This window comes from Erigeron canadensis, chromosome 6, assembly GCF_010389155.1.
Source record: "Erigeron canadensis isolate Cc75 chromosome 6, C_canadensis_v1, whole genome shotgun sequence".
NCBI classification, from domain to species: Eukaryota; Viridiplantae; Streptophyta; class Magnoliopsida; order Asterales; family Asteraceae; genus Erigeron; species Erigeron canadensis.
Window position 1 is genome coordinate 5,694,955 of NC_057766.1, and position 13,115 is coordinate 5,708,069.

At 33.4% G+C, this 13,115-nt stretch overlaps 1 protein-coding gene across 1 annotated transcript; it reads right to left on the reverse strand.

Annotated features, from left to right (window-relative positions):
• Positions 1-1,653: 1,653 nt before the first annotated feature.
• On the reverse strand, positions 1,654-4,677 carry LOC122604200 (probable serine/threonine-protein kinase PBL26). The gene is made up of 5 exons (XM_043777095.1): positions 4,512-4,677; positions 3,669-4,000; positions 3,376-3,565; positions 2,894-3,279; positions 1,654-2,762 (listed from the first exon to the last, which is right to left on the reverse strand). The coding sequence occupies exons 1-5, from the start codon at positions 4,660-4,662 to the stop codon at positions 1,689-1,691; spliced, it is 2,133 nt and encodes a 710-aa protein (XP_043633030.1). The 5' UTR covers positions 4,663-4,677; the 3' UTR covers positions 1,654-1,688.
• Positions 4,678-13,115: the final 8,438 nt, after the last annotated feature.

The window sequence follows — 13,115 nt, forward strand, 5'->3', positions numbered from 1 at the left end:
CTTAGACTATGTTTATCATTTCCTTTATTAAGATAAGATTATGTTAATTAACCAAGAACTAAAGTACAGAATACGTTTTTTAATTACTTTTATTTTATGCAATCTATCAGTAATACTCTTTTAATAAATTACAGGAATCAATTGTTGCACAATAGAACTCAAATCGGAAGCCCTGGATTTGATTTTCAGCTTGGGTTTCAGTTTTGAGTTTGAGACGTTTCGGTTTTGGTATCAATTGGTTTGATAATAAGACCGAATTAGGGTTGGTAATTAATTTTGTTATTTTTGAAGGTTAGTCCATGCACTATGCGTGATCGGTAACTAATTTTGATAATCATGATTATTGTATTACTCATGTACTCCTTGTTACAACAAGGATTTTTAGTTATCAATTTTATGTGTCAACCATAATCTCGATCTTTAACTGTCGAATAGTTTTGGAGGTTAGCAACAAACCAGGCTAAGTTTTTTATTTTTATAATGACAAGTGTTATATGTTAATGATTCGAACCCCAACAGTGACATCCAAGGTGGACAGTATGCTGGAAGTTGGAACCGCACATTCCTACAGAACAGGAGTGATAACAAGTGTGCACACATGCTAAAGAAGTAAATGCCCGAAACCATGGGGAATCAAAAGTCAATCCCAGGTCTTCAAGCCAACATGCCCTCCGCCATTTTCCTCAAAGAGGGCTCCAGCTGACCTCACAATAATTTACATACTCCATATAAAAATACAGTTTACTATAATATGATGGATTGTCCAACAATTTCCAGTTTACCCCAACTTTGTTATGTCTTCAAGTTTCCGGGTGGTTGGGATTGCTTTTATATAAACGTATTTTTCTTTGAGAAAATAAGCATAAAAAAATGCTTAATTCTACTAAAATAAGGAGATAAACAGTTTAATTGTATTTATAACTCTTGCCTTTTATCTAATTCATTTTTGGGGAAATCATAGGTGCTGCAGTAGCAACAATGGATTCGATTGTATGTTAATAAACTTCAAGGGACAATCAGAATTTTTTCACTAAAAAACTTGCAGCACGGATGGAATCCCCTTCATTTTTTCGTCCTAGACATTTTCCAACTAAGCACAGATAAAACATACCTCATTAAGTAAATTTACAATCTAACTGCTGAAAAACGGTTAAATCCAAACTGTTCACTCTCCTCAAGATACCTTTGCAACGTATGTTTCTTATTTTACCGGTTTTCATGTTAATCAGGACCCATGACATCTAAGGTGCTTACCAATCATCACCATATTTGGTCAGGCGCTGGTGTTTTCGCGAGATGTCTTACGTTTGAAACTTCCTTTGCATATATCTCCGAGATGCTCAGGGAAAGGATTCTGAAATGGTCATGGAGATACCTTGTTAATTAGCCCGTGTACATCCAAGTCAAAGACTCGACCTTCCTGGGTAATTTAAACAAGAAAATCTCATTGTTTACTTCTAAGGTAGTTACTAAGTCTCTGCTAGGTACAAAGTCTTAAAAATCAGTAAAAAATAACTTAGAATTGTGCAAAAAAAAAAAAAAAAAAACGGGTCTAGTAATCTAGTTTACTGTTTGAGGGAAAGATTGTTCATTGTGTTAATATGATAGAAGAAATTTGACCGCATTTTGAGTTATGCTTATGTTTGATCAACGAAAGCTTTGAATAAAAATAGGCTGCAAATTTTACTTCAGTATTCTTCGCTCTCCGAACTTGAATCATGGGCACTCTCATCCTGGTATGTACTGTAAGTTCTTGACTTTGTATTGAACCTTGAAATTGTACTTTTAAATCTTTGAGGCCCAATTTCATCGTCACTTTCGTCTGTTAACTCTATATCGCTGTTATCATCTCCCCTTGAATTAGATTTACGCATGTTTTTGGTGTTGCTATGTAATGGTGGCTTGTTATATCCCGGACTAGATTTTTTAGTGCTTTTCTTGACAGGCTTAATCGAGTCGGTTCCTTCAGTTTTGAACATGACCCTCTTTTTGCTTGATTTCACTCTCATTCTTGCTTTTGATTTAGAGTTTATGAGAATTGATGTGCTCGGTTTCTCTTCATCTGAGAATTCCTCTTCACTGTAATCATCTTCCTCATATATGCTTCCTGAGGAACTGTTGGAATCACTGTCTGAATCAGGTTGAACATCATGACTAGATAATACTTGTGGCTCAGCTACTGGTTCGGGCTTGTACACTGGTTCTGGACCCGAGTCTGAGTCTGAACTCAAATCTGAGTCTGTAAAATCAGGTTCTGGCTCAGGCTCGGGTTCTGGTTCTGGTTCTGGTTCAGGCTCAGGTTCAGGATCGGTCTCTGGATCTGACTCCGACTCATGCTCCTGCTCCCACTCATCCTCCAGTTCTGGCTCGGGCTCTGACTCAGACTCGGGCTTATGCTCAGGATCATCCATAGGCTCGGGCATTCCAGGCAGGGTAAATGGCTCTATCGTTATACCTAGGTCTCCGTCAGAGTCAGAGTCTGATGATGAGGATGACGATGACAATGATGAGTATTGCTTAGGTGGACCACTGATTGGCTCAGCAGGTGCTGGTGATGGCGTAAGTCCTTCGGGTGGAGCTATAGTAAGGAAGTTAAGAGCTCCTACAATGTCGGATATCAATGGACGAACACCTGACTCCTCTTGTAGGCACATTGCTGCCACCCCAACCGCTTGATTTAAATTCTTTTCTGGAATTACTCCTTTGAATATAGGGTCAGCTAATTCTTGAAATCTCTTTGGATCTTTAAAATATGGTTGTGCCTGTATTATTCAAAGTATAAAAAATTAGAAGTTATATGTAGGCTTTAAAACATCATTTGTTTAAAACTTAAAACAGGTTTTCAAAGTTTATCTGAAGTTTTTCTAGCTAGGGAAGGCATGAAGAAGATTACCCAAGACACAAGATTTTGCTCGTTTTTGGGGCGGGAAGTATCCATTGCTTTTCTACCGGTGATAAGTTCTAAAAGAATAACTCCAAAGCTATAAACGTCAGATTTGAGGGTGAGTTCACCGGTATACTCATATTCTGGAGCACAACCAACAGTTCCGACCACCCTTTGCTGCACACTACTACCAGAAGAACTTTCTAGGTTGACAAGCCCGTAATCTGTGACCTTCGGTTCAAAGTTTTCGTCCAACAAAATATTTGTTGACTTCACATTGCGACATAGAATTGGTGGTTTAACCTTCTCATGTAAGTACTCCATAGCTTGTGCAGCTCCTGCTGCAGCTTTCATCCTTGTGATCCAGTCTAATGGTTTCTTGCCCGAAGGAAGATCTGTCGTCCAAGTTTTAAAAAAAAAAGATTAAAATAAGTTAAGAGTATGGTTAAAGAGATTGATTTACAAACTAGCATAAGAAAAGCAAAAAGTACCATGTAAATGATCTTTAACTGAACCCATCGGCATATGTTCGTATACCAAGAGTCTTTGATCACCATCAGCACAATATCCGATAAGTTCAACAAGATTTGGATGATGAAGATCACTCAATTTCATCACTTCTTCTATGAACTCCTTATTTGCTTTTGTTCCAATTTTGTCTAGTTTTTTCACAGCCACAACCTTCATTCATTCATGTACAAAAAACTCATTTCAATTATTATTGTCATACACATCCTGTAATCAATTGAAAACCTAAACATGAAGCATTAAAATGTATACTAACCTTGCCGTCGTCTAGAGTTCCTTTATAAACCCTTCCAAAACCACTTTCACCTAATAAACATTCTCGCTTGAAATTTTTGGTGGCTGAGGCCAAATCACGGAATTTGAATGTACGGGATGAGCCTGTTGGAGGTTCATCTACTGCAGTAGTAGTAGTTGTTGTAGCGGTAGCGGCATTGGAAACTGCAACAGGAACAGAAGCAGGAGCAGCTGCGTCACTACCACCATCACCTTCATTGTCACTATCTTTATCTTTTTTCTTTGAATCAGCAGTTTTCACTGATTTGACATTTTTCACTGACTTAACATTTTTAAGTGAAGCGGCATTTTTTACTGCAACAAAGATAGTTAAATGTTTAGTTTAAGTAGAGAGTGACAAATGATTTGGCCAGGCAGTCAGGCAGATTGGGCAAAACCGATAAAAATGTGATACTTGTTCAGTCCCATATTAAATGTCCATCTTTAGAAACATATTGATTACATTAATTACATTAAAAAATGGTAAGATCCATATGTTACTTTCGGGGGTGAACATTTAATTTGGGGCATACTAAACAGAAATGTTGGCTCTTCAATTGTGACAGAGGGATCTATTATCCGGACTTGAAATGGACTGAGTCGGGTTGACCTGAAATACCTTTAGTTCATTTTAGTAAGTTAGATTATTAATAATCTTGAATAGCTTATGGCAGTAGGTTGTATGCATTAATAAACATGCTTTGGGCAATGACCCGTTTGTTCCTTTGTTTACCGTTCTGTTGCAATGAATATGTATAATAAGGAAGGTAGATATATATAAATTTGTTGACAATTATAAATGTATTATTTGACAAGGAAAAATTACCAGAAGGTTGTTTCGAAAGGGGATCTTCTTTAGGTTGTGCCACAGGTACATCCTGTGGCAACTCCTCTTCCTCTTCTTCCTTCTTATCATCCTTCTTTTCATCTGATTTATTTTCTTCTGAATTCTTTCTAAGGCATGGCAAACAATTCATTCTTTTTGCTATATGATATATTTGTATGATAAGTTATGGCAGACGAAAAAGGAAAACACAAACAAAAAGAGAAAAAATGCACGAACAACAAATAATTAATCTTGAAGTTCCAAAATGAAAAATACCAAACTAGAATATTTTGGATGTCCTAAGCACGAACAACATCACTGTTTTATCCACTCCTATATAACTCCCTTGAAACATAATTTGTTTCAAGGAAAGTTTTACAGGGAGAGAAAAAACATGAGATTGTGAAAGACAACGTAGCTAGTAAAAACGCGACGTATTTCCAGAAAACGAAGGGGGAAGAAAGAAAAGAGGATGAAAAGGGTCCTCCAGGCTCCGAATACGGGGACTTGAAGGACCCGTACTGCACCAAAATGAAGCGTACAAGAGTCTATAATGATAAAAGATTAGGAGAGGAGAAAAGTGTCATGCATGGCTTTGACAAAGCTTTTTGAATGGAGAAATTTATGGAGATTGTGTGGACATTCTCTAATTAGATGTCTTTCCTTTTTCAATGGAGGTAATATTTTCCATGTACTTGGATTCTACGAATGTGGCATTTCATGCAGGCACGAGTATCTAATTGTCAATGTGGTGTGGTGTGACATTGGCAAGTCTGCCCTCTCAATGTAGAAGTCATATTGTAACACCCCAACAAGGCGGAATCATGAGGGTTACGTACTAAGCACAGCACGACATGGAAATTAAGTAGAGACAAGTCTAGATGCATTTAATAGGATTGGAAATCCATACAATCATTCAATTACAATCCCGAGATCATACAAAAATGCATAAGGAGCATGACGATCAAACGTTTACAAAAGATAGCACAAAAGATGACATATGATCCTAAGCATAACCCATAAGCGGGAACTATAAATCACGGATCCATGATAAAGTCCAAGTTCAATCCTAGCATGCAAACAATCAATCATCATCCAACACGTCTTTGATTCACCTATTCACCTGAAAAGTGTACTAAAACGGGTTAACATAAAGTTGGTGAGTTCGTAGGTTTAAATAATAAAAATCAAGTTTCGGGATAACAACCGTTAACAATATACGAGGATTAGGATACCTAATCACGTCCAAGGAACCCTAAAAGGGTTTCACGTTATCAAAAGTCAACACAAGTCATGATCAACGTCCAATAACCGTCCATATACATGCAATATCGTCCACATTTAGGTTAAACAACCCATATCCACGGTAATGATCATACCGGGTGTGGATTCGTCAATCCACCGTCCACGTCCACGTCCATATATATATATGAATAACATAACGTCTTATATAATATACAACAACGACCATCATCACACATATACGTCCATTAACACATACTACAAGTAAACAATTAGATAACTAACGCCTCGTTCCATATCATAACAAAGTATATCAACCGACAACGTTTAAACGACCAATTACACTTTCCACCCCAAATAATGTAAACATAGAGGCTATGAAACTCACCTTGGTCGGCAAAAGTAGTTAAGATCGAGCTAAGGTGAGTTTATAGATGTTCAATGTCCGCCACGTATCCACAACCTACCATTATATATAATATATGCATTATTACGCGGTAAGCTAAACCCTAATTAGGGTTTCATAGTTGGCATGTAACTTAATTTAACTCCCAGAGATGTCTTAGAAGTGATTCAAGAACATTTATTGATAAAGGAAGGGATTTGGTCAAAAGCGGTTCAATGACTTAGCACCAAAATTTGTCATGAAAATCAAAGTGTTTAGAAATGTGTTTAATCAATTTTTGTTTATCTTAGGATGTTAATATAAGACCATTAAACAAGTTTTGGATCATTAAAAGTCGACCGATAACCAAACGAAAAAGTTGGGGAAAGAACAGAAGAATTGCGGCCGCTCGCACGGTCGGCTGTGTGAGCGTTTGTATTATGGGAAAACTGTGGCCACAAGCACTGAGCGTCTGTTTGAGTGGCCGTGCTCCTACTGGGCAGGTTTTTGACTCCATGGTCGACAAAGGAAGCTCCAAAACACATTTTTATGTGGTGGGAAGGCTGCGGGTGACCCTATATATAAGCATCAATGATTCCTTGAAATTAGAATCGTAAGAAGTGTATGTGCATTGTGTTGTTGATTGATGGAAAACGTTTTAATAAGGATCGGGACATATCTCGCATGATAACATTTTCCCCCTTAACGTATTATAGATTTGTGATTGTGATAACGATTAAGTCCATGTTGATGGCATAACGATAAGCCCACGATTTGTGGCATAATTTTGTTGTTAACAATGTTGTTTAACAGGTATATTGAATATGAATGCTTAGTTGTAACGTAACGTTGATATTACGCATTTGAAATATATGTAAATCGTGTCGGTTTATTACGCATTATTTATTATGTAAGTCGTGACAGAAACGTATTTTTACGCATTGTTCATCATGTAAGTCGTGCCGGTTTACTATGCATTATATATTATGTAAGTCGTGCCAGGAAACGTATTTTATGCATTGTTCATCATGTAAGTCGTGCCGGTTATCGTTATTATAAACGTAAATGTTAACTTGTGTTGATTTGTGTGAACGTGATTAGGTATCCTAATCCTCGTGTATCATTAACGGTTGTTATCCCGACACACTTATTTCCTGTTACTTGTCCCTACGAACTCACCAACTTTATGTTGACCCGTTTTAGTACACTTTTCAGGTGAACAGGTTAGCTTAAAGATGTATTGGATGATTGATTGCTTGAATATGCTAGAATTGGATATGGACTTGGACTTCTTGGATCGTGATTCATTATTCCCGATTTGGGGTTTATGCTTAGATGTGACCCGGTTACTTGCAACTCTGAATGGTTCGTATGGATTTACTTGATCCTTTTATGCATTTAGTTTTACTCTACATAATTTCCATGTCGTGTTGTGCTTTTCTTGTGATACCCCATGATTCCGCCTTGTTGGGGTGTTACAGAATGAGTGGAAGGGAAAGAGTGGAAGAGTGTGATTGGGTGGTTTAGGATAGAGTTGGGTCATGGGTGGTTCATGGGTCATAGGTCGACCCATGGATCACCCGATTACGTTTCTAATCAACATAAAAATCGTTTTACGTTCTAACCCGACCAATACATTCACATAACCTCGTTTAGCATAAAGGCACGTCTTTAATTCAACTTTAAATGAATTAATTACTTAAACTACTAAAACAATTAGTCATTCAACACGTTTAGGTCAATGGTTCGATAATCAAATAATCACGTTAAATCACGTTTAATAAGAGTCAAACGGGTCAAATTTCACGAATGTTACACATATAGTTTGTATCTTTTACATAAACCCACTGGTGGCTACGAAAGTTCACCCGCTATGACTCCAGACTTGCAAAATAAGCTGCGTTGGATTAGCCTGTTAACAAAAAGAAATGATCTAACCTATTTGTCACATTCAATTCAATTTGATTTCATTGTTATAGCTTATGTATAGTCGTGTACTAGTAAAATTGCGCATGGCCAAATATTTCCACAATAAAAGACAAAATAAGGTTTTATTCTTTTAAATTTATTTTGTTCATGTTTGCTCATTAATTTATTTTGCTCGCTATTCTTTTAAATTTATTTTGTACTAGATTGGTTCATGTTGTAAATTTGAACTCAACACATATTAATCATGGCCGGTGTTGCGGGACAAAGTGGATGACGGGCCGAGACCCGATCTTTTAGCGGCCCATTTTTTTTTTGTATTATATAAAAAAAATTATATATGTTAGCTCATTAGAAATCCCAACAATTAACTGAAAATTTAACCTTATAATTTAACTTACACAAAAAACGCGCTTACATATCTTTTACGGATAAATAAAGTTATATTTTTCAATCTTGGAATGTAGCCGCAACCCGCAAGCTACTCTAATGTAGAATAAGAGTATTATAGTATTATATCTTTTAATTTGATGTGTCTAATGTATAAGTGTTATCCAACTTAATATATATGAATATATTTAATTAACCTGTATTATATTTTTTTGTTCTGTTAGATATAATCTGTAAAATAATATATAGTTTTGAAGATTATCTTAATAATCATCCTAAAACTATAAAATAATGGCATGTGGATTTTATTAAAGCTCCCTTTTAATCTTTTCTTTTTTTAAATTATTTTTCACATATTATGTAATTTAAAAATAACTTTTCTTATGTTTTTTAATATACTATAACTTTTTTTTGTCATTTAATAAAAATAGTTTATATAACATAAGTCGTTGCGTCTAATTTCGTTTAACTTAAGGGCCTTTTTACAGGCTTGTCCTACGTCTGTAAACTCTCAGAGACGGCTCTGATATTAATCATCATCTAAGACTCCGTGTTGTGCATGTATAGACTACGTCGGATTAGAACAATATGAAGAATATCAAAACACTTGAGATGGTTTTGTTGATGAGTTGATATATGTTTTTTTTTTAAATTTTTTGTTAAATTTAATCATTATATTATATTGTTGATGGTCATTGCTTATTTGTATTGCTTCAAGTTTTATTTAATGTATTTGAATTTTATTTTTAAGTTTGTTTTTTCATCTTTACAAGGTTTTTTATTTTTTAATAATCACCTGTTCTATTATTTATTATTTTAATATTTACTTTTGAGCGAAATGTTTATTTGAAAACTAAAATTTATGTGAAAACTAAAATACTGATCAAAACATTGTGATCTGAATCTAACACAATGTGTATTGTGTAATCTAAAAACACATTGAGTTAAGTTTCATACCACAATGTGTTTTTATAGCGCATGAAATATCAGAAAATTGTTCAAACACACTGTGATATGAACTTAACACAATGTGCTTTTTAAAATAAAAAAAAAATACATTGTGTTAGATTCGGATCACAGTGTGTTTTGACCAGTTTTTTTTTTCTAGTTTTCACGAAAATTTTAGTTTTAAAATGATCACAACCCTTATTTTTGATATATAATTTGACATTATCGATCATCGGATAAGCCTGAAAACTAGTTATCTATAATAATATAACTAAAAGAGGGGTTGGGGGTACACTTGACACCCTTAATCCCCCTCCTTTAGCATAATCTTCCATCCTTATTAATCCTCTAATTTTTTAATACCAATCTAAATTAATTTACACTTTTTAGTCTTCTATCATCAATTTACACTTTAACCCAATCTAAAACAATCAATTTACACTTTTTGGTCTTCCATCACTAATTTACACTTTTTAACCCAATCTAAAAATATTAAACTTACAATTTTTGATTTTCCATCACCAATACTTTTTCGGAGTGGAACAACCTGAAAAAAATCAAAACGTTCGAGATGGTCTTTGTTGATGAATTGGTATGTATTTTTCAAATTATATAGTTTACACTTTTAGAATATAAGAAACTGTAAATTTTTTATTTAACTAAAGTTGAAAAACAAAAGATAAACTGGAATCAATATTTATATGGAGTTAATTTTCGTATGTTTCTTCTTTAGTTTTCGTATTGATTAAGTTGTGATATATGACTTAACTAATCTAAATATTATATATTAAACTTTGTATTTGTAACCTATATTAACTCTTAGGATTTACGATTATATCTTGGGGGATGGGAATATAAGGCTGTTAGGTACCTAAGGTTAGGTGTGAAACACTCACATATTGTTTTTTTAATCCGTAAAATTTCATGGGGCCCAAGCATTCATTCATTAATCAAGAAATATTAAAAAATTTGTATGTGAGGGGTTCTACACCTAAGCTTGGATGTCGGATAACCTTATATTCATTTTTCCCTTATATCTTTTTATAACCTTTTAGATATAAAGTCTAAATTTGCTATGAGTAGGGTTTTGATTACTTTAATATACTGACTTTGATTATTTTGATATCGTTTTGAAAGTAGCTCATTAATGGTGTATACTTAAGATTTACGATTATATCTTTCTATAAGCTTTTAGATAAAAAGTCAAATTTTGCTAAGAGTAAGATTATGATTACTTTAATATATCGACTATGATTATTTTGAATCTATTTTGAAACTAGCTCATTAATGGTATAATTTTTTAGCCGCTGTTATTCTATCAGGGGGAAATGTTACATATTGAGATGGTGTTGAATGTTTTAGTATGATTATTTAGCATGGTGGAACAATTCATCATCTTAGTTTGTGTATGACAGATATACTTCGGATCTTATGAAAAACATGATATCAATTTTAAATAATACCTTTAGATAAAACCCTTTGAACCACGTTATGTTTAGGATTTAACACAACAAGAAATGACTTTCCAAGGTTTTTGGCTCGACTTTTTTTTTTATCAAAAATTTGTTTCCCTATTTTTCTTGCATTAGCCGATAAAATCATTTAATCCACGTTTGGAATGTCCTTGGTTGGGTTCTTTTTTTATCCTGAATAATTTTCCTGGATCTGTATACAAAGATATTTATTTGATTCTTATGATTAATTTGTTTGGAGTTTATTTTTTAAATTTAGATTAAATACACATAAACACACTAGGAGAAATTACCAGTTTTTCGATGGGTTTTTTTTTTTTGCTATTTGTAGGACACTATCATACATGGCTCGGTCAATGGTGAATGGGCAGAAAATTTTAGGAGTATTTTGACCGATAGAGTGGCTATTCAGCTAGCAAATTTTCAAATTGATTTCGGTATATGTATTTAATATATTTGAATTCCAATTTTTAGCTGTGATTAATATATTTTGAGACTACCCGTCCATTGGACGAGCCTGAACACTAGTTAATATATATAAAAGTAACTTATAAAGATAAACCTGGTTTATGTTAAAACAAGTTGAATTACAAAATTGGTTGGCCGGCTCAACTTTTTCTATCTTAAAAAAGATGAACAAATGAGTTTTGATTAATTTAGCTCAACCGACTTTTAAAAATATTAACATTTTTTTCTTATCACAGCAAAATATTAATACTAAAATTATTGATTGATAATATATATTCAAGATGTTTTATTTAAAAACTAGATTATTTTCCCGCGTAATACGCGAGATAAACATGATAAATTTTCATAATATTATAATTAGTAGCTAAAGATTAAGAAGTGTTGAAATATAATAACCGACCTAGCTACACGTACTTTGATGGTTTTAGAACAATAATATTGTTATTAGAAAATAATTTTTATCGTAAATAGTTCGGTAGATGTATATTTTATATATTTTTGTATAATGACGATGTAAAATTAAATATTGATGAAACATTTTTATTTAATGTAACAAATATAATTATAAAAAAAACATAATCTTTTTTCTTTACACAAAATCAAATATTAGATAACCAACTTTAAACTATCGTATGTATCCATCTAATAAAGCACCATATAAATCGCAATAATGTTGCATTACTAACTTTAAAGTACAATATGTATTTTGGACCCTTGGATGAATTCCATCTTTAATTTAGAGTCATTAGATCAAATTCAATTATTTTATCTTTCTTAATTGACAATATTAATACTTATACTTTTCATGATTATATAAAAATACCCCTTTAGGGATGGGTTATTTTGAGAACCATAAAAAAAAAAAACGCGAGAACTAATCTGGGCCACACATCTCATCTTCTTTTTTCTCTCTCATCACTTTCATCCAAATTTTTCAAAATGTTTTATCTCACAAACCGTGCATCGTTAGACGAAAAAAAAACCATGGGTAGTTTTAAAATTTCGTCCTTTTTCATTAGAGATGCGACTTGATATACTTTTGACAAACTTTTAAATTTCGAAATTTTTTTTTTTTCGAATTTTTTTTTTCACCTGCACATGTGTAGGACATACCTACACATGTGTAGGATGTATAACCTACACATGTGTAGGATGTGTATGATGTATACTCTACACATGTCCTGCACATGTGTAGGACGTCCTACACATGTGTAGGATTATCGCTAAAAAAAAATTAAATAAAAATCGAAATTTAAAAGTTTGTCAAAAGTATATCAAGTCGCATCTCTAATGAAAGAGCACGAAATTTTAAGACTACCCATGCTTTTTTTTCGTTTAACGATGTACGGTTTGTGAGATAAAACCATTTGAATGAATTGGGTAAAAATGAGGAGAGAGAAAATTAAATATCATCAAGATCAAAATCAATGGCCAGGATTGGTTCTCGCTTTCTTTTTTTTTTATGGTTCTCAAACTAACTTTCCTCTACCCCTTTAAATCTAATTTATACTTTTTGGTTTTCCATCACAAATTTACACTTTTAACCCAATAATTTAAATCAAGAAATCAAAAATAAGACTTCCTATTAATCAACCTTTACAAATGTGTTAGGTGGGACTCGAACCCAAGTGGATCCCCAGGTCAAAAAATTTATCAATCGACCACTAACCCCATTGTTTTATCTTAATTTATAACATCATTAATCTAATCCAAAAAGTGTAATTCGATATTTGAAGTTCATCCAGTTATTAATGTAAAAGTAATTGATGTAAA

Excerpts from the sequence above, each read along its gene's own strand:
- LOC122604200 (XM_043777095.1), bottom strand. The coding sequence starts at position 4,662 with ATGAATTGTTTGCCATGCCTTAGAAAGAATTCAGAAGAAAATAAATCA. Across the intron at positions 3,566-3,668 it reads GAACTCTAGACGACGGCAAG|GTTGTGGCTGTGAAAAAACT; the intron begins GTTAGTATACAT and ends GAATGAATGAAG. Across the intron at positions 3,280-3,375 it reads AGTTAAAGATCATTTACATG|ATCTTCCTTCGGGCAAGAAA; the intron begins GTACTTTTTGCT and ends CTTGGACGACAG.